This window comes from Eucyclogobius newberryi, unplaced genomic scaffold (assembly GCF_026437365.1).
Source record: "Eucyclogobius newberryi isolate DKJ021-1_F unplaced genomic scaffold, fEucNew1.0.hap1 SCAF_10, whole genome shotgun sequence".
Classification (NCBI taxonomy): domain Eukaryota; kingdom Metazoa; phylum Chordata; class Actinopteri; order Gobiiformes; family Gobiidae; genus Eucyclogobius; species Eucyclogobius newberryi.
Genome location: NW_027315724.1, coordinates 32,735,421 through 32,754,383, shown reverse-complemented (window position 1 = coordinate 32,754,383; position 18,963 = coordinate 32,735,421). Strand labels below are relative to the sequence as shown.

The 18,963-nt window shown below is 40.5% G+C and overlaps 2 protein-coding genes across 6 annotated transcripts in view; one reads left to right on the top strand and one right to left on the bottom strand.

Annotated features, from left to right (window-relative positions):
* The window catches only part of LOC140368244 (eukaryotic translation initiation factor 4 gamma 1-like), a 44,930-nt gene extending 41,724 nt beyond the window's left edge, over positions 1-3,206 (top strand). For all 5 annotated transcript variants that reach the window (XM_072455217.1, XM_072455223.1, XM_072455211.1 and 2 more), the window contains one exon: positions 1,347-3,206. In XM_072455217.1, coding sequence (XP_072311318.1) covers positions 1,347-1,528 — 182 coding nt within the window. In that variant the 3' untranslated portion in view covers positions 1,529-3,206. The remainder of the gene's footprint in view (positions 1-1,346) is intronic.
* A 1,240-nt stretch (positions 3,207-4,446) lies between these two features.
* vwa7 (von Willebrand factor A domain containing 7) overlaps positions 4,447-18,963 on the bottom strand; it is a 20,153-nt gene continuing 5,636 nt past the window's right edge. The window contains exons 4-16 of the mRNA XM_072455250.1: positions 17,490-17,621; positions 16,624-16,819; positions 15,742-15,911; positions 14,507-14,619; positions 12,997-13,113; positions 12,059-12,265; positions 11,069-11,201; positions 10,248-10,400; positions 8,811-8,903; positions 7,695-7,984; positions 6,422-6,558; positions 6,198-6,357; positions 4,447-5,212 (exon numbers count right to left, since the gene is read on the bottom strand). Coding sequence (XP_072311351.1) covers positions 4,691-5,212; positions 6,198-6,357; positions 6,422-6,558; positions 7,695-7,984; positions 8,811-8,903; positions 10,248-10,400; positions 11,069-11,201; positions 12,059-12,265; positions 12,997-13,113; positions 14,507-14,619; positions 15,742-15,911; positions 16,624-16,819; positions 17,490-17,621 — 2,423 coding nt within the window. The 3' untranslated portion in view covers positions 4,447-4,690. The remainder of the gene's footprint in view (positions 5,213-6,197; positions 6,358-6,421; positions 6,559-7,694; positions 7,985-8,810; positions 8,904-10,247; positions 10,401-11,068; positions 11,202-12,058; positions 12,266-12,996; positions 13,114-14,506; positions 14,620-15,741; positions 15,912-16,623; positions 16,820-17,489; positions 17,622-18,963) is intronic.

The window sequence follows — 18,963 nt, the reverse complement described above, 5'->3', positions numbered from 1 at the left end:
TATCCATGACTCATTATTGATACTAACAAACTACTCAAGGGTTTTATTCTCTTATTTTTTTACATCACAGCTCATGTTACCTGCACAAAGTGGTGTCAAAGTTAATACTGATCGCAATATTTTCTATAGATTCTCATTCCGGTCTACAATCCATATTCAACCCTTAATTCCTGACTAATTAAATGTATTCAGTTTACAACATCAACTTTATTGTCCACCGTAGTTGAAATTTGTCTTTGTTTCGCCATCACATGACAGTCAGGTGGAGAGAAAGCCAGGCTGATAGCCCCGTGAAGGGCTGATAGTAAACAAAGAGGGTTCGTTTCTGGTGAAGCAAATACACCCTTTATCAGGAGGTCCCACCCGGTGGGCAGGGTCTACACAGAGTAGGATAAATATCTGAATTTCCGGTCTTGATTCGCAGATTGAGAATGACTCTGGGATGAGTGTCGAAACGTTTTGTTTTTCATGAAAAACAGTCCAGATGACTCCAACTGAATCTTTTTCTACAGTGTAACACACCTGGACAAATGAGGGATTACACCAACAATATTATAAAAAAGTTTACTGCATTTAAAAGATAAAATTAGATAGTGCCTATTGAATAGATATTTGTTCATTTTTCCCAGAGAATCTAATCATATTTAGTTTTGTTAAAAGGCCCATATCATGCTAAATCTTTTCAGAGCTTTTGACATTCTTGCAGTGCTATTGGTACATTGTATATGTGCCCAAAGTTGTTTTATTGATTCCTGCAGTCTTTAGCTAGAGAACGGTCTCTATCCTTCCCCTCGGATGAGCAGAGGGACAGGGCGCACTCACCAGGATGAGTCAGCCTGGTGAGTGCCGCTGCACGGTTCCCCGTTTCAGCCCATCGTCCAGGAAGCTGTACCTGTAACACGCGCCTCTCCCCCCCGCGGCTATTTAGGTTCGCTTTAAACGGTGGGCGGGGAACGCATACTCGTACTGAGACTACGTCACGGGTTGAGCGGGTGAGGCGGATCGCTCTTCACAAGGGTGGGGGCGAATCTCAAACTAAGCCATCTGCATTTCCGGGTTTGGGAGCGGGGTCCAAGATATGGGAGATATTTTAGAACCATTATGTTATGAGTGTTGCACATCACTTATTATTATCAACTATGCCCTAAGGGTAGACTACGAAACGGGAAAAATAACATAATATGAGATCTTTAAATGCAACTGCATGTTCAAACTCCGACACTCCCCCTACTGGCGAGCCTCAAGTTGTCAATTTGTGAGTCACACTTGGAGCAGCTCTTTGGGCAAAAAGAGTCATAAAATGTAAACCACTCGTGCGTTGACGCTGTGTTGTCGTGTGTTCCCAGATCTGCTGCGCATGTTCTTCGACACGCTCTACGACGAGGACGTGATCAAAGAGGAGGCCTTCTACAAGTGGGAGTCGAGCAAGGACCTGTCGGAGCAGCAGGGCAAAGGCGTCGCGCTCAAGTCCGTCACCGCCTTCTTCACGTGGCTGCGAGAGGCTGAGGACGAGTCGGATAATAGCTAAACCCCGCCCCCGAACCAGAGAGGACTGTGGGAAACGATTCAGAGGTGTCTGAATCTGCAACAAAAAAAAAATCCGAAACAGAAAAAAGCAAGAAAAAAAATTCTTCAACTGGGAGAGATTGTATTATGGATCACACGTTCGATCATGTTATTTTTCTTTTCTTTTACTTTGTGTTTTCTTCCCTGTGCAACCGAATGTCTTTTTTTTCAGATCTTAACACAGGATTTATTAGAGAATAGATGTGAGAAGGCTGAAATGGTGCGCCGTCGGACAAGAAGCCGGATTCTTTTTATTATCTATTCAAAATGGTCCGTCTTCATCGCCGCGACACTATCCAAGACACTTTGCTCAAGAGATATAGACTTTAAAGGCTGTTGCTTCTATATTTTTGATGACTTCCTCCTCGCTTCATGTGGACAGGACTCGTCTGTCTCACATGTTCAGCGCTGATGTGGTCCGCCTGCTCAGCTCCTTCCTCTGCTGTTGGACGGGTGGAGAGAGAGAGAGTGTGTGTGTGTGTGCGCGTGCGTGTGTTTTTGTAATAAAACAGAAAACTACAAAGAAAATTGACTGCGGCACTCGCCTGTCTGACCACATTTCGGACACGTAACGGTTGTTGGCTCCTGAGGATTTCACTAAAGACTTTTAATTTCGGGGGCGATGTTGAACTTTGACCATTTTGCTGCTGGAGGGGGCGTCTCCTCCCCCACCGTCGCCCCGCGTACTACACACGAACCACCCCGCGATGCATCGTGTTCACCCCCTCTGCACTCACAAACTGATCCTATGTGGACCCGGACAGCTGCCCTACCTGCAAAACCCCCATGATGTGCTCACAAACTGATCCTGTATAGACCTGGACAGCTGCCCTACCTGCAAAACCCCCACGATGCATCACGTTTACCCCCTCTGTGCTCACAAACTGATCCTGTATGGACCTGGACAGCTGCCCTACCTGCAAAACCCCCACGATGCATCACGTTTACCCCCTCTGTGCTCACAAACTGATCCTGTATGGACCCGGACAGCTGCCCTACCTGCAAAACCCCCACAATGCATCAAGTTCACCCCCTCAATGCATCAAGTTCACCCCCTCAATGCATCATGTTCACCCCCTCTGTGCTCACAAACTGATCCTGTATGGACCCGGACAGCTGCCCTACCTGCAAAACCCCCACAATGCATCACGTTTGCCCCCTCTGTGCTCACAAACTGATCCTGTATGGACCTGGACAGCTGCCCTACCTGCAAAACCCCCATGATGCGTTTTTCCTTTTCTTTTTTTTTTAACAGATGTGACTTATAAAATATATAAACGCAATTATCAAAAAAGGACAAAAAAGAGAAAAATACAGTACGAATCCTAAGGCCTTTTCTGCTCCCCGGCGAGTGGCGATGCATTCAAGGAGCGTCTGTACATATGCGATAGATTGTTGGGTTTCTTTTTCAAACGCTGATGCTATGTGCCCATCGAAACGCTTTGTATTTATGTCCTCTCTGCGCAGAAGGTGCTTAGAACCCCAACCACAGTTTAAAGGAAAAATGACAAATCTGTAAATACTTTTTTGCTTTACTTTATTAAAAAAAAAAAAAAGATATTTAATTAAAGAAATTAATGCCTCTTTTCACATCCGAAACTGGAAGAGATAAATAAATAAACATTGTTGCAAATAATAAATGGTGGTCCACGATTGTGCTTTTGTGGCGGCTTTGATGTTGCCGTGTGCAGAGCTTACATTTTACTCAAGTAACTTTTCAGACACCACACAATTACTTGACTTGTGTATATATTACTAGAGGAAAAGTTTTGTTCCTCTGCCCACGGAGTAAAAGTGACGAAAGCTTTATGTTGACTTCATTGAATCATTTCATCATTTTTGTTTTCTAATTTTGCTTGTCTGACCTTTTGAATACTACAAACTTCTAATCAGAAATCAGATGTCACGCTCAAACAATTTCTCCTACTTTAGTAGTTTCCACAAGTACTTCTTTTGCTCCTGAGTAGTTTCATGGGCCACTACAGTATACAATGTTTTATGTTACTTGACTACATGTTTTGGCTGCTCCTCTTTCTCACTACCGATATTCCTCACAAGGTGGTGTTTTACTATCATTTCTGCTTTTACTTTTTGTGTCGGATGCCTTTCCTAAATCCGCTCCTCTCCATTTATCAGTGAATGAACCCCACATTACTACTACGCTGTGATCAATGTTCTCCAGTTTTAATAGATAAATGACAGTTTTTCTTGCTGAATTGACCCAAATCGGTACTTTTTTCTGTAAATTGAAGTATTTCTACCACTGCAACAGAGCCAAAAGTATTGTTCCAAGCCATATTAAATGTACAGTGGTCCCTTAAAGTTATGTCAATTTGAATCGCTTTCTGTACAAACCACTGATCTTCAATAAGTGTAAACAGAATAAGCAATAGGGGGTCGCGTTATTATTTTTTTTAGAGTGCTCTAACTTTATTGAACAGTTGGCAACAGTTTCTATGCATCATAAATCCTAATCCCAACATTTACAGTCATTGGAAAATCATTTTAATTCAATGCGTGTTCCTATTTGAATAAATCTGGTCTTGAACTTTCCACATTCAGTAATTTGGAGTTTGAAGTGAACCAAATAATATATATGTTATGAATGAGGCTGTAAAGTGATGGCGTACTGTATTTTTTATTTTGTTCTAACGCAATGTTTTATGTTTACTGGGGTTTAAAGATCTTAATCACTGAGAGAAATGCAGTATTTGGAGAAACTACTACTTCTACTGGAGTTCTGAGTAAAAGTTTGGACGTAAAGGTGTTGAAAATATGATTTGTGGGTTAATGTCATCGGACAGACAACATAGAATAATTCACAAAGTGGCGATTTGAAAGAAGATTATGCAAAAAATTACTTAAATATCTGAGAAGGCCAAATGTTCAAATCATTTAATTTTGTCAACGTAAAGCTATTTGTCAAGTAAGAGCACTGTCCAATTTAAATATTACACGAGTGGAATTAAAATGAGTGTCGGAAAACCAAACCAAAAAGTACAATTTTGTCAAAAAATTACTCAAACTGGCGAAACGCAACAGAACTCTCCCCACTTTTATACAAATCGACATCATTTATTTACATCAGTAGTATCAAACGGCAACTTTGAGTCCAGTGCGTGCTTCATTTACCCAGAACACAGCACAATAGTCCCCACATTATGACGGCAAAGCTTGCGTTTGTCCTTTTCGCTCCACTCAATTCTTTGCTGTTGTCCCTCAGCGCCCTCTGCTGTCCGGACGTGACATAGCAGCGCTTCATGTTCCCCGCGCCGTCCCACAAAAGCAGCTCGGCCCGGGGGGAGCAGCAGGATGACGTGTAGCCCACCCAAAGCGGCTGGGACGGTCCTGACACCCAGTCGGAGACATTAAAAGGTGCGTCCCCGGTGCGCAGCTTCGCCTTGTGATGATTGCGCCGTGGATGCTGGTGATTTGGGGGCGTTTGGGGGGTTTGTTCTTCCGGCGGAGGTCTGCGGTGAAGCGTGACGACGCCCTCACCTGTGTGCACCTGGATGAAGGCCAGTCCGGAGCGCCCCCTGTCGGAAATGGCGAGAGATGCGCTCCAGTTGGATTCGGAGCAGACGGAGGTGTTGCAGGAAGACTGTATCTGTGTGATGGAGCAGCTAGGGGGCGCTGTGTCGGGGTCCTGACCGAGGGGGGGAACAAACGTTTATAACTGATCCAAAGTTATCCATTATAATTAGATGTTGGAATTTATTATCAAAGAATAAAATGTGTTTTTGATTTCAAGAGAATTGACTTTCTGTAAAACGCCTGACTTAACGACCCCAATTTTAAAACTGAAGCTTTTTCTGAACCCTTTGGAGTAACAACATAAATGAACTCTGGCTTCTGATGTACTCTTAATTAAAAGAGAATCTGCACGGAGGACAATCAGGTTTTAGATCGCGCCTAGATTGTCTAAAACTCTAAATACAAAGAGGAGTAAAGCTGGTGTCTGGGGTGTCAATTATAATAGTAATAAGCTCAGGCAGGAAATATACAAAATGTCTATTAAAATTACAAAAAAGGTTTTGAACAAACTAATCGTGGTTGATTTGACTGAAAATAAGAGGGTTTCTCCTTTTATTTTATGTTAGACAAGCTTGATAGTTCTCTTTTATCAGATAGGGGACATAAAGTAATAAATACAGAAACAAAAATTAACCGTACAGAGGAAATGAGCTGTGAAAAGTCGAGACAAGAACAACTTTTGAGCTTGATTTGTAATTAATAATTCTATTTTTCATTCTTGTTTCCTTTTCAGGCATGATGAAATTGCCCAAATGAGCTCAGTTAGAATTAAATCATGTTTAAATGAAACTAGACTTGGATAGTTAAGGTAATTTTATAACAAAAACATCTTTTCAAATGTTTCAAATTGGTTCTGAATGGCACACTAACAAAAATGAAATGCCACTCCCATTGGTTGAATTAGTCATGATTTGAGTATTTTCATCGGGGTCATCATCATGAGCAGGTTTTTAGTATATAACATTGTCCAAATTAACTTGATACTATTAAAATATTGTTGATCAGGCATCTAAAAGTAACAGAACGTGCTTTTATTCCACCTGCTGCTGTCACGTGAAAAGGAGCGTTAGAAAGAGTTCCAATCGTCTCTGACTCACAGGCGGGACCACGGTGAGGTAGGCCACGGCGTAGTTGGAGTCGGTGGAGCTCATGTCGCGGGCGGTGAGGCTCAGCGTGACCGTGGAGCCGGGACGGGCCGAGGGGGGCGTCACGAGGTCCACCTGGCCCCTGAAGCGGCCCCGCTCGCCCACGTGGAGTCTGCGCGGGGGCGAAAAGAGCCGTTGTCACCTCACATCCCACCCCCCTCCCCCCCTGAGCGTACCTGTGCGGGCCCCTGTTCTGGAGGAAGCCGCAGTCGTCGGCGGCAGTCAAGCTGAAGAGCCGCGCCGGGCCGTGGTTCAGGAGGTCAAAGGTCACCGTGGTGCCGTGTCCCGGGACGAGGTGAGGCGCAGAGGAGACCTGAAGAGAATCAACGCGGGATCTCTCACTGCAGTGGTCAAATACTTCACGTTTACCTTTCAGATCGCAGATGATTCGTCCCGTTTGACGATGCTGTAATTATTGGGCCTGAATCTAAATTAAACAAAAACTGGCACAAAGTTTGATGTCTTTTTTTTCTACCTAACCACGGTGGATTTATTTGTTCATGCAGTGAAAAGCAGTAGCATTATTGAGTCATTTTTGTTCTTAGGCGAAAGGGCTTGTGCTTCCCAGCCTTTTTTCGTTTTTTTCCAAACCCTCTGCTTGAACCAAGAGATCTGAATGTACAGCTAAATATACTGCAAGTTTAAAATTCTCTGCCATTTTAACCGTAATAATTAACCTTTTGGTGCGGGACAGACCTGATACTGAGCTTCAGAGTCTGAAGTACGGTGTGATGGATAAATGCTACTTGCTAAACAGGACATCTCCCTCACCTGTATCTGGACATGAGTGGGCCGGACCGTCTCCCTCACCTGTATCTGGACATGAGTGGGCTGGACCGTCTCCCTCACCTGTATCTGGACATGAGTGGGCCGGACATGAGTGGGCCGGACCGTCTCCCTCACCTGTATCTGGACATGAGTGGGCCGGACCGTCTCCCTCACCTGTATCTGGACATGAGTGGGCCGGACCGTCTCCCTCACCTGTATCTGGACATGAGTGGGCCGGACCGTCTCCCTCACCTGTATCTGGACATGAGTGGGCCGGACCGTCTCCCTCACCTGTATCTGGACATGAGTGGGCCGGACCGTCTCCCTCACCTGTATCTGGACATGAGTGGGCCGGACCGTCTCCCTCACCTGTATCTGGACATGAGTGGGCCGGACCGTCTCCCTCACCTGTATCTGGACATGAGTGGGCCGGACCGTCTCCCTCACCTGTATCTGGACATGAGTGGGCCGGACCGTCTCCCTCACCTGTATCTGGACATGAGTGGGCTGGACCGTCTCCCTCACCTGTATCTGGACATGAGTGGGCCGGACCGTCTCCCTCACCTGTATCTGGACATGAGTGGGCCGGACCGTCTCCCTCACCTGTATCTGGACATGAGTGGGCCGGACCGTCTCCCTCACCTGTATCTGGACATGAGTGGGCCGGACCGTCTCCCTCACCTGTATCTGGACATGAGTGGGCTGGACCATCTCGCCGGACACTCGCTCCACCTTCGCCCCGCCGCCGTCTCGTCCCGTGAGCCGGACGCAGAAAGGCTCCCGGGGAACGGCGCGCACCCATCCCACCAGCTCCGCCACAGAGAGGGCAGAGGACGGGGACGGCGAGGACGAGTTGAGCTCCACCTGCTGGACACTCTCCCCGTCCGCTCCCAGGAAGGTGACGTGGCTGAAGGAGAGCTCTGCGTTTGGGGCCAGACCCGTGACGGCCAGAACCAGGAAAGCAGGAGCACCTAAGGACACGAGACGCAGTTAGGACGGAGAGAGAACTTTTCAACAGTTATATTACTGCATATACTACTACTAATACTACAACTGCTACAAGGTATGCTTCGATACGACATTCTTTATGACTAGAATTACTACTGCTTGAGTAAATGTTCATCACTCAAATTAACGTACCTTTTTAAAATTGAGATTTGTGTGTATTTATATTGTGAATTAATATCTAGTTATTTTATTTTAATTGCTGTATTGAGCCTTTAAAGGTTTAAACAAATAATAATGATATCTCAAAAATAAATAAATAGATTAAACTGGAGGCAAAAGTGAACTGGAATTTATCACAGTTAAAATGGATTAGCCACAGAATAACATAAAATGTGAATAATTAAAGAGGTTTTGGCAAATTAAAACCACTCAGACTTGTGAGCCTGGGTAGAAAACATTCACAATTTAATTTTAGGCTAATTGTTTATTAAATAGACAAATATCACACACATTAAGCAATTTAGGTTTTGAAGGTAAAATCTTTTTTTGTTTTAGTGGGCAAATACTACTAGTTTGTATTTTATACTACATAATTTTTTTTAATTTTTTGTAAATACCAATTTCCATTTAGATCTGATCTCAGTTGATAATTGAATATTTTGTGAGCTATTTATTTTGCCTCATCATCACCCCTCTGGAAAATTCTAATGACAGAGCAATTATGTCTTGACTCTACTGAATTATTTACAGAGCTTTCTTCTAATTTTTCTTCTCATTTTTTCTTCTCATTTTTCTTCTCATTTTTTCTTCTCATTTTTCTTCTGCAAAACAGTAAAGTCTTGAGTTCACCTGCAATAGGACTTCCCTCCGTCCTGGCCAGCCCTGGATGCGTCTCATTGGTCACAGTGGCAAAATAATACAGGAAGTCCACGCTGCTGTCGCCTGGAACACATCCAAACACAGCTACGATGACACTCAAGAAGAAAGTCACTGTACTGTTTCAATCAATGCATCTAAATACTCCAATTTCACTGATTAAGTAAAAAGAAACATGTCCTGAATACTTTAGGCCAGTCATTCCAAACTCTGCAGCGTCTCCTCATCCCTCAGACCCCCCACTGATAATTTACCCTCTATATTAAAGAACGTGTAACGGTTTTCCTTTTAGCAAAGAACAGAAAATACAAATATTAATGGCTGTAGTAAATTTAAACAACTACATTATGAACAGGTTAAGGCCCTGTTCATGAAAAGTTTGGAGAGCATTACAGGATAACACATTAACTTCTAATGAAAGTTAAGTTAAGTTCATAAGAATTAGCTAAAAAAAAAAAAAAAAAATCAAATTGTGTTGTCTTGCCTTTATTTAGGGGTTTCCTGTCATGGGTTAGTTGGTCTAGGTTTGTCTTCAAAAATCCAGATTTCAAGAGTATTCATACATAACTTCCCTCAAGTTCTCCCCGTTTAAAAAAAAAAAAAAAAAAAGATTCAAACATGTTATGATTTGACATAAAACCACTAGAATAATATAGTGCTCATATAGTGTCACACTCCCAGGTAAAGCCTCCAGGGGGCGCATGGGAAGCTATGCACAATGGGGCAGCTAATTCACATGCTTCTTAGCCTCATTTACGTTGTTGCGCCTGGAGGGGAGAACATCATTTAACACGTTTGGGTACAGAAGTGCACAATTACACAAGTATAAGCACAAATGTATTACAATAAGCACCATTCTCATGTACTCAGACCAGAGAGATGACATTTCCCACAGTTGTTTAACACTGGGGCAATAACTGCTGTGAGATCGGGGGGTGTCTACTGTGATATTACATAATTTTATTGTTGATATCAAGTGAATCGATATTTATGAGCAGTATTTTTGTCTGTGCATCACTTACATTACTTCCATACACATCGCCAGAGACTAGAATTTATTATATTTCAAATGATGTACAACAAATGCATTTTTGGACAAAGTATACACTATTAATACTCGTTTTAATTTGGAAATCTACAATAAACAGACATTAGGCGACGATGGGTGAAATGTGCCAGGCTAAATACTGATAATGACGGTTTGAATGCGATATACAAGAAACATTTACGAGACTGAAATGTCCCACAGGGGGCTTTAAATAACTGCTGCTACTATCATATAACAAAGTAAAAAAAAAGGTTACTCGTGTAAATGTATCTCAGAAGTCATTGGAAAACAGAGATATTGATTGATTGATTGATTGATTGATTGATTGCAGAGTTTCCCCTTGTCGAGTGCATTGTTTTTACCTATGACATTGAAGGTGACTTGTTCCTCGCTCGTGGCTTGGAGCTGCCATCGTCCCGGCTGCACTGGACGGAGCAGGCGAACTCGATAAAGACCCTCAAAGTGCTCGGTCTCGGCTAACGGCCCCTGCTCGTGCAGAAGGGACTGACTTTGCCCTGAAAGAGACACAAGCGCAGCTGTCAGACAATGTGATGGAGAAAGGCATCCTGCAGCTCAGTTACAGCGGAGTCTGGGGAATAAAGTCTAAAGGATAAAGTCGTACAACTACAGTAGGTGGCGCTAATGTAACCCTTGAATATCAACCGCCATAAAACACCAAAGAAGATGAAGAAGCTGCATTTAATTTTGTGACTCGACACCATGTAATCTGTGAGGCTTCTTCTTCTTTTTCTTCCTCTCTGGTGTTTTATGGCGGTTGGTGTCCAAGTGTTACATTACTGCGCATCCGGGAACTTGTGCAGTGGCAACCGAGTCCGCCATTTTGAAAGGGGCACAACAGCACGTCTACTACATACGAAATCCAGGAATTATGAGGCCAAAATGCCCAAAAACCTGCGTTCTGTTCGGACATTGCTCTGTTGACTGACCAAGAAATGAAATAGCTTTGTCGTGTACCTTAGTTTTGCCGTTATCGTCTAAAGAATCAAAGTATTCGTAGCTCATTATGCCGTAGAAAAGGATGCAGTCGTGTTGGTTTTTATACATCGTGTGCCCCTTTTAAAATGGCCGCTATGGGGACGTCCCGGCTGTATGACGTCACCTCGAACGCATGTATTGTAGACTCTAGACTTTATTCTTTAGACTTAATTATTTTTTCCTGCACCTGATGGACTCGTGAGGAGACATTTGGAAAGACGGCCAGTGACATGGAGAGTGACGTTTTTCAAGGATTCATCCACGAGAAAAGAGTGAGTAGACCACTGCTGCCCATCGCTCTCTGCGTGAAGAAGAGTCACCTAGGAGACAATTACACCACAATCAACTAGGAAAGGGACTTCTTCTCTGCAGCATATGTACAGCATCTTTCACTTTCACACGCGCTTTTATGATGTTATCTGTGACTTGTGTTTGCATTTTGAAAATAGTTCATTGAGGCGAGACACTACAGGCAAAACAACACATTTTTTGTATTTTTGGGGTCAGTTTGCTCTTTCAACATATAAACTTTCACACGGAAGCAACAAATTGTCCATAACGATCACGTTCTTACTTTACATGATTTTGACAGAACGTACAGAAGCATTTGTTGATATGTAATTCTACGTCTGATTTATTCAAGTCAAAAAAATAGATTTAATTGAAATTTGAGGTCAGCCAATTTTCAGTCAGATCAAGTTTACACAAAAAATGAATAAGAAATCCAAAATCCCCTCTGTAACTTTTTATATATATAATACTGGTAATATGTCCAGAAGAGGAAGCAAGACATTTGAAGCTGTGTCTGTCCATTTTTCAGATTTGAGTGTCACAAATCAGGTGCAATTTTGGCAATTTTCATACATAAAATGCTTTCTTTCTATAGGAAAACTTTACATGATGAAACGCTTGTGAACGACAGGAGAGATTTCCAAATCGATATCTTTAAATGTACGATTTGTTCCTATTCACCTGTAGTGTCTCGCCTTCATTCAACATTTTAAACAGTATCTAAACTGCAAACTTGTTTTTAAATCTTTTTCTAGGCTGTAATAACCTCAACATCAGTCAAAATGTACTGCTTTGTCTAATACACTAATCCTTTCATGAGCAAAGAGATCCAACATCCTCTTCTTCAAAACGCGCTCGGTGAAAGAGAATCTAATAACGTCTCTACTTTGTCAGTGGCGGTGTTGTCCTCCACGATGGCCGACACTCTGTGGATGTCTGAGTTGGAGGTGAAGACGGTCATTCCCCCGGACAGAGAAGAGAGGGAGGAGTAAAGGGCGAACCGGTGCGGCGGTAACGGTCCTGTTCCTCTCCTCTTCCTCCTGCGTCTGCTCCCAGTCGTATAGCGAGGGTCCTCAGTCAACAGAAATGTCACCTGGACACACGAGTTCACTTTACAAGACTCTCACAGCGGGCGCTTTCTTTCTTTGTTTATTAATTACAAATATATATTTTATTTTGCAGTGGGGGTCTTGGGTTGATTGTGCGAAAAGTTTGGAAACTCCTGTATTCGATGTTGTCAAATTATATGACTAGATTATACAGTAAATCGTGGTATTATAATAAGGAATACATTAAAAATCACAATGTATCTCCTCCCAATATCTTTTTTTATATATTAATTTGTTTATTATATGTATTAATATGACTTGTTTGTCCTCCCATTGATTTAATATTATATATATTAATATTGTTTTTGTTTAGTCTCACTTGTGATTGCTGTAACAATTCTTAAATTAATTTATTATAAGAATGTATATAAATTGTTTTTGAAGGTTTTATTTCACTGTTTGGTTTGTACAAAGTTTGGTCTCCAATTAAAAACAAAACAGAGTGTAAAACAGCCTAAATCATGATCGACTTATACAATTTGGCAGTTTGTTTTTATCTAGACATACTTGTTGACAACTCTATATAACTTACCAAGACAGTAAACAATACTGTTTAACAACCATTAAATGAAAAAAGTGTTGCTTTTGTTAATTTCCCAGAAAATCTGTAAAAATGCCAATAGCCGTGCTGCTAATTATCCTTTTTAACATGTTTTATTCCCACTGGTGACAGCAGAGGGCGACACAGTGCCACCTCTGCCAGTGAATGTCTTGCCTTGCTCTGTTTCTCCAGCACCAGGGCTTTCACTGCGTCGAACAGATGAGCGTCTTTGGGCGAAGCGTCCGTGAACACAAAGATCTCGGAGAGCGGCGGGCTGTGAGTGAGCGCCAACTACAGGAGGAACAGGAGAATGACATGTAAGTTACCATTTTTTTACGCCAACTGCTGCGGCTTTTACCACTACTTAAAGGTTGTGTTCACATAAAAGGCCCAACCCTGCAGAGGAATCACACCCACCAGGATCTTTCACAGTCACCACTGAGCACTCGTAGCTCCCAGAACCTCCTACTTCAGCGCTAGTCACTATTACGAGTTAAAGAAGAACTAAATTAAATGAGATGGATCAATTCTCTTCATAACTACTTGTGAAGGGAAAAATCTCAAATTTAGATATATACATTTTTCATCATGTAATGTTTTCTTATATATGGTGAATAATGTTTTTTTTTAATGTGTCAAAAGTGCCTAAATTAACCATATTAGGTACATATAAATCTGATAAATGTATAAAGTTAGGTTTAGATTTCTTTATTTTTTTGACATCTTTGATAAAAAAAAATAAAAAAAGATACTTTATTTAACAGTTGACTTGACGAAATCTTACTAAAAACTGGTGTAAACATTCAAATTTGGACATATTTTTCTGAGCTGAATCAAACCAAATCCTTCTGTACGATCTGTCAAAATCTTGTTCGGTACAAGACTGTGGAGTTTGGTGTCTGTGCGTGCTACTTATAGAGCTGATCTGTTCCTTAAATTTAGGATGAAAATGTATTTAATACATTTTCATTCAGTGGTTCGCAAACCTGGATTCTTCAGGAATTCTGCAGTTCAAATATTTGCTGAAAACAAAGTCAATTTAATCCTCATTTTAGTCTTCTTTTGGCTAGTTTTAGACCTCTCTTTTAGCCACAGTTTGGACCTAGTTTGGTCCCGTTTTAGACCCGGTTTAGATTTGCTGCTACTCGGAGGGCCTTTGGTGGTACTTGGTGTGAAAAGTTTGGGAACTATTTTATTAAATGTAATAATAAAACATCTTTAGGTGGAGATTGGACAGTGTTGTTGTTTTGACGTGCAAGCTTGAATGTTGAGAGATCAAATAACTGACCCAAAAACTAAAATATTGTGTCACACCTTTAGTAGCTGCGTGGTACTACATTTGGTGACAGAGTATCGATATATCATAAATACATTTGACGTTTATTTTAGATCTATCATTTTGTTGCACGTTTAGAGAAAGGAAACTTGACATATTCACTGTATAGATGATTAAAATGGGTGTATTTCATATCTAGGTTGTGGTGTAACAAAAGAAAAAGCTGTTGTTAAAACATTTTTGGTTCTTAAAAACGTACTACAGAATTCGCAATTTGAATGGACACAATTTGCAAATTTAAGTGCCATAATTTACAACTAAACAACCAAATATCTTATTATTCTGCATAAAAACAAGGTTCTGAAATATTAAAGCATGAATTGGATGTCTAATCACAATCGTTATTACTTGAAGCGCCGAGAGGCACATTTCAGGCTCGTCTCCTCCTCCCAGAGCCAGAAGGTTCTCCATGTTCTGCATGAACTCCTGAGGGTCGTCTGTCTCTGTCACGGGGCCCACTTCTGCACAACAAGGGCACAAACAAACACACCAGGTCACACAACATCATTTTGTCAGTGGTAACAAAATGGACAAAATGGGACTATTATTGCATTTTTGCCATAGTATGCTTCAACCTCCTCTGGACATCGCCATTTTACTTTGTATTACTGTTTTTATTATTTTATTCTGTCTTATCTTATTGTATTTTATTCTATTGTATTTATGTATCATTATTTTGTATTATTAATTTATTAAAAAAAAAATTACAAAATAATATAATAAATATATATATATTTTTAATTGAAATATATTTTTTTAAATGTAATTTATTAATGTATTAATTAAAAAAATATTACTCTCTTTTTTCTCTTTCTTTGCATTTATTTTGTGTATGTTTTTGTTGTTCTATGTTTTAAAAAACTGTATACATTTATATATTTTTTTAAAAGGTAAAATAATTGTGAACACGGTTCTCCTCTCTGAGGCAGGAGGGAGGTTCAACACAATCTTTTATGCACCACTTCTTAGTTTTGTAAAATGTGACTAAACTGAAGGTTAAATGGTACTTTTTAAATGTTCTTAAATGTGGTCATTGGGTCCAAACGGTGGTGGAAAGTGACAAATGCAAAAGTAAAAGTACTGTACTCAAGTAAGTTTGTTTATTATCAGTACTTTACTCACATTTTACCCTAGATACTACGGTAAAATGCACTTTCTAGATGTTTTTTTTTTGCATGTTCAGAGTGACACTGCCTAAAGGTTTATGTTCAAGTCCCAGCTTTGAGCAGACAAAATACATTAAAAAGTCACACAGAAACATTGAGAAATTGGTTGACTAAAAAAAACGCAAGATCACCGCATTTGACTTTTTAACCGCGCAATATTTAAAATTTACAGTCTAAAAGTAACAATTTACACATTTTCAATACTTTTACTCAAGTAGATATTCATATGTGATACTTTTACTCTTTTTTTTTTGCTCTTGTATCTGTACTTTTTCCACCACTGAGTCTAAAACGTAACGAAGCAACAATGATACAGATGACAACAGCAACAGCAACAGCAGCAACAACAACAACAAAAGAAAATAAGGATGTGATTTAAAAAAAGAATGAAACGTGTAAATAAATGCGTTTTCAGACCCGGGTCGTGGAAGGGCACCAGGATGAACGTGGCGGGCTGCTGGGGGGTCTGCGCTCTCTGCGTGATGATGGAGTGAGCCCGGAGTCGCGCCGCCGTGATCTCCTCGAACATGCTGCCGGTCGTGTCCAGCACAAACACCAGCGCCGGCGCCTGGTCCACGCTCAACAGACTGACACAACAGGAAGTCAGCTCAGTCTATACTAACAATATTAACTATAGGTTCATATGTATATATTAATTTTGTATTTGTATTTTTATTTGTATTTGTATTTATTTTTATTTTATTTTTTTCCCCTCCATCCGTTGGGAAATGGGAGGTTTTGTCTATAGGACTTTTTGTTTATAAGAGTTTTTGTTTATGAGAGTTCTTCTGTTGAGAGTGTTTTTTAAACTTCCTATAAGTTATCTTTTCTTTTCCTCTGTATCTACCAGCGTTGCAACAATGAAATTTCCCCATGTGTGGACAATAAAGGAATATCTTATCTTATCTTATGTGCATAAACAGTATGTATGCTGGGTTTGTACATGTCTATACATGTACAGGTGCACAGTTGTATTACCTGGACAACAGGGGGAATTTTATTTTACTTTTTGCCACTATTCTTATTACTGTGGTTATTGCCGCTATTGATTTTATTATTGTTATTAAGTTCATGCTTATGCTAAGCCTGAATCATGCTTAACAAACTATATTTTCATAATTAATTTTGTCTTTGCTCATGCTTTGTTAAGGCAAATTGAGGCATAGTTATTGTAGTCGTTTGTACTCTCAGATCTGATTATTGGAGTTATCTGATTATTGGAGTTATCTGATTATTGGAGATATCTGATTATTGGAGTTATCTGATTATTGGAGTCATCTCTGTGCGCGTATGTCTCACTTGAGGAAGAGTTGGTGGCCCACGGTGTCGCGCAGGTCTCTGAGCGTGGCGAGCGTGGCCTCAGCGGCGACTCGGGCTGCCTCTGTGTGGAGGTAGTGATGGGGAGAGAACAGCGGCGACGTGCTGTCCTTGTTTATCCCGCCTCTGGCCCCGAGAGACCTGCTGCTGTCCATCACGCCTCCATGGCTGCATTTACCTGGAGGAAACACACGTTCACCAAAAACACATGGAAACAGACATAGAGTAGTCAAATTGTCAGAGCTAGAAAATGTACTAAATGCATTTATACGCTCCTCTAAGCACTTCCTTTCTTTTTTTGTTACTATTTTATTTTTTATTAGAACATAGGTCAACAACAACAAAATGACAACAGAAAGGGGGGAAGAAATCACGAGGAAAAAAAACGACAAAGAACGAGATGGACCAGTCAAGTAAAGGAGTAAAAGTAGAAAATAAGGGAGTGAAATTTTTTTGCATATTAAGTTATGAATAATTGTCCTATTTTGTCCTTTGTTTTTTAAATTTGTTAACTACAAAACATTTTTAAATAAAAGCGACTTTCCATCAAAAATACAGCCACAGTTTAAACAAAAACTGACACATTTTTCTGACAATTTAAACAATTATTTCACAAAATAAAGGTGTATTATTATTTGTATTATTAGTTGTCAAATCATAACTATTGTCACATCTGCTGTAACTTCAGAATGTTGAGTAAATATAACCATGTTGACTAAGTTTTGATGAAATGCTTGAAACTTTAAAAACCTCTTCTTCAGTCTCTATGTTATGCCTTATTTTTTCGATGTGGTTCGCCCCGAGAGTCCGTTTTTCCAATGTCGGATGCTCGTGTTTGAGGCTCGTACCCTCGGGTTTTTGTGGGGCGCTGCTGAAGTATCCCGTGGTGAGCAGCGAGTCTCGGTGAGCCCTCCTCAGACGGGACAGGAGGTTGTCTCTGCAGGTCAGGCTGAAGCACTCCAGACACGTGGGAGTGTCCGCTGCACAAACACAACAATCACACTTACAGCTTAAGCAAACACGGATGGAAAAATATGACCTCTGGACTTGATTTGAAAAAAGGACTTTGGACTAAATGAAACTGTTTATTTTATTTCATTTGTTAAATGTCCCTCTCTGCGTCATGTTCTGTATTGCATGTGTTTGAATTATTCTAGTTTCTTGTTAGAGCTGCCATTTTGAGGACTTTTTGGCCAAACAAATGTTTTTATTCATTTATTTTTAACAGTTATAGCAATGTCTGGTATTTGATCCCACTGAAAACGATGGATATGGTGCTCTCTTTAGCTATATTATTTTCTATCGGAATTACGAAATAATTAAACGTTTTATATCAGTATCACAGTAAGCATAACACACAACATCAGCTAAACCCCCAGAAATAAATAATGTATTAACTAATATTTTCTGTCTGGTCTGTTGCATGTCTATAACGAATATAATTTCCACTCACGGATGAATAAAAGTCGTTTTGAGTCTGATTCTGATATGATTTCTGAATGGTGAAAATCTAGCACTGTTTCCATAGCGATTAACAATGCAAAACTAAATATTAAGCGCACAAAATACCTACCTATAAACAGGAAAGTGAAATCCATGCGTGTAGTAGAGGAGTTTTCTTCCATTGTTTACGTGCTTAAGAATTAAAGATAACTCAAGAGGCAGTTACAATAAAGGTAATTCTATAAGCTTGAAATTACTATCTTCTAACCTCGGGCCACTTATGAATAGAAAATGTGGTTAAGTTATGTTTCATTGTTTACTTTATGCAACAAAGAGACTAAAATAACTTTAGACCTATTGATTCAGCCCTTATAGTAAGTGCTGAATCCACAAGATCCATTGAGCAACACTTGTATGTGTTGTTCAGTGTCGTGTCGTCAGGCGCGGTGCTTCATATGTCAGAAGCCCAGCCCAGTGTGATCCCTGATAACAAATGATCTCCTCCAGTCCTCCCTCAGAAGTTCAAACCTGCTGTTCCTGTGTGTCCACATCATAGTCTACATACCTAACGCTGCCCGTAACAAAACACACTAAATACTACCTGAAAACACACAAAACACTACCTGAAATCATACTAAAAACTACCTGAAAACACACTAAACACTACCTGAAAACACACAAAACACTACCTGAAAACACACTAAACACTACCTGAAAACACACAAAACACTACCTGAAATCATACTAAAAACTACCTGAAAACACACTAAACACTACCTGAAAACACACAAAACACTACCTGAAATCATACTAAAAACTACCTGAGAACACACTAAATACTACCTGAAAACACACAAAACACTACATGAAATCATACTA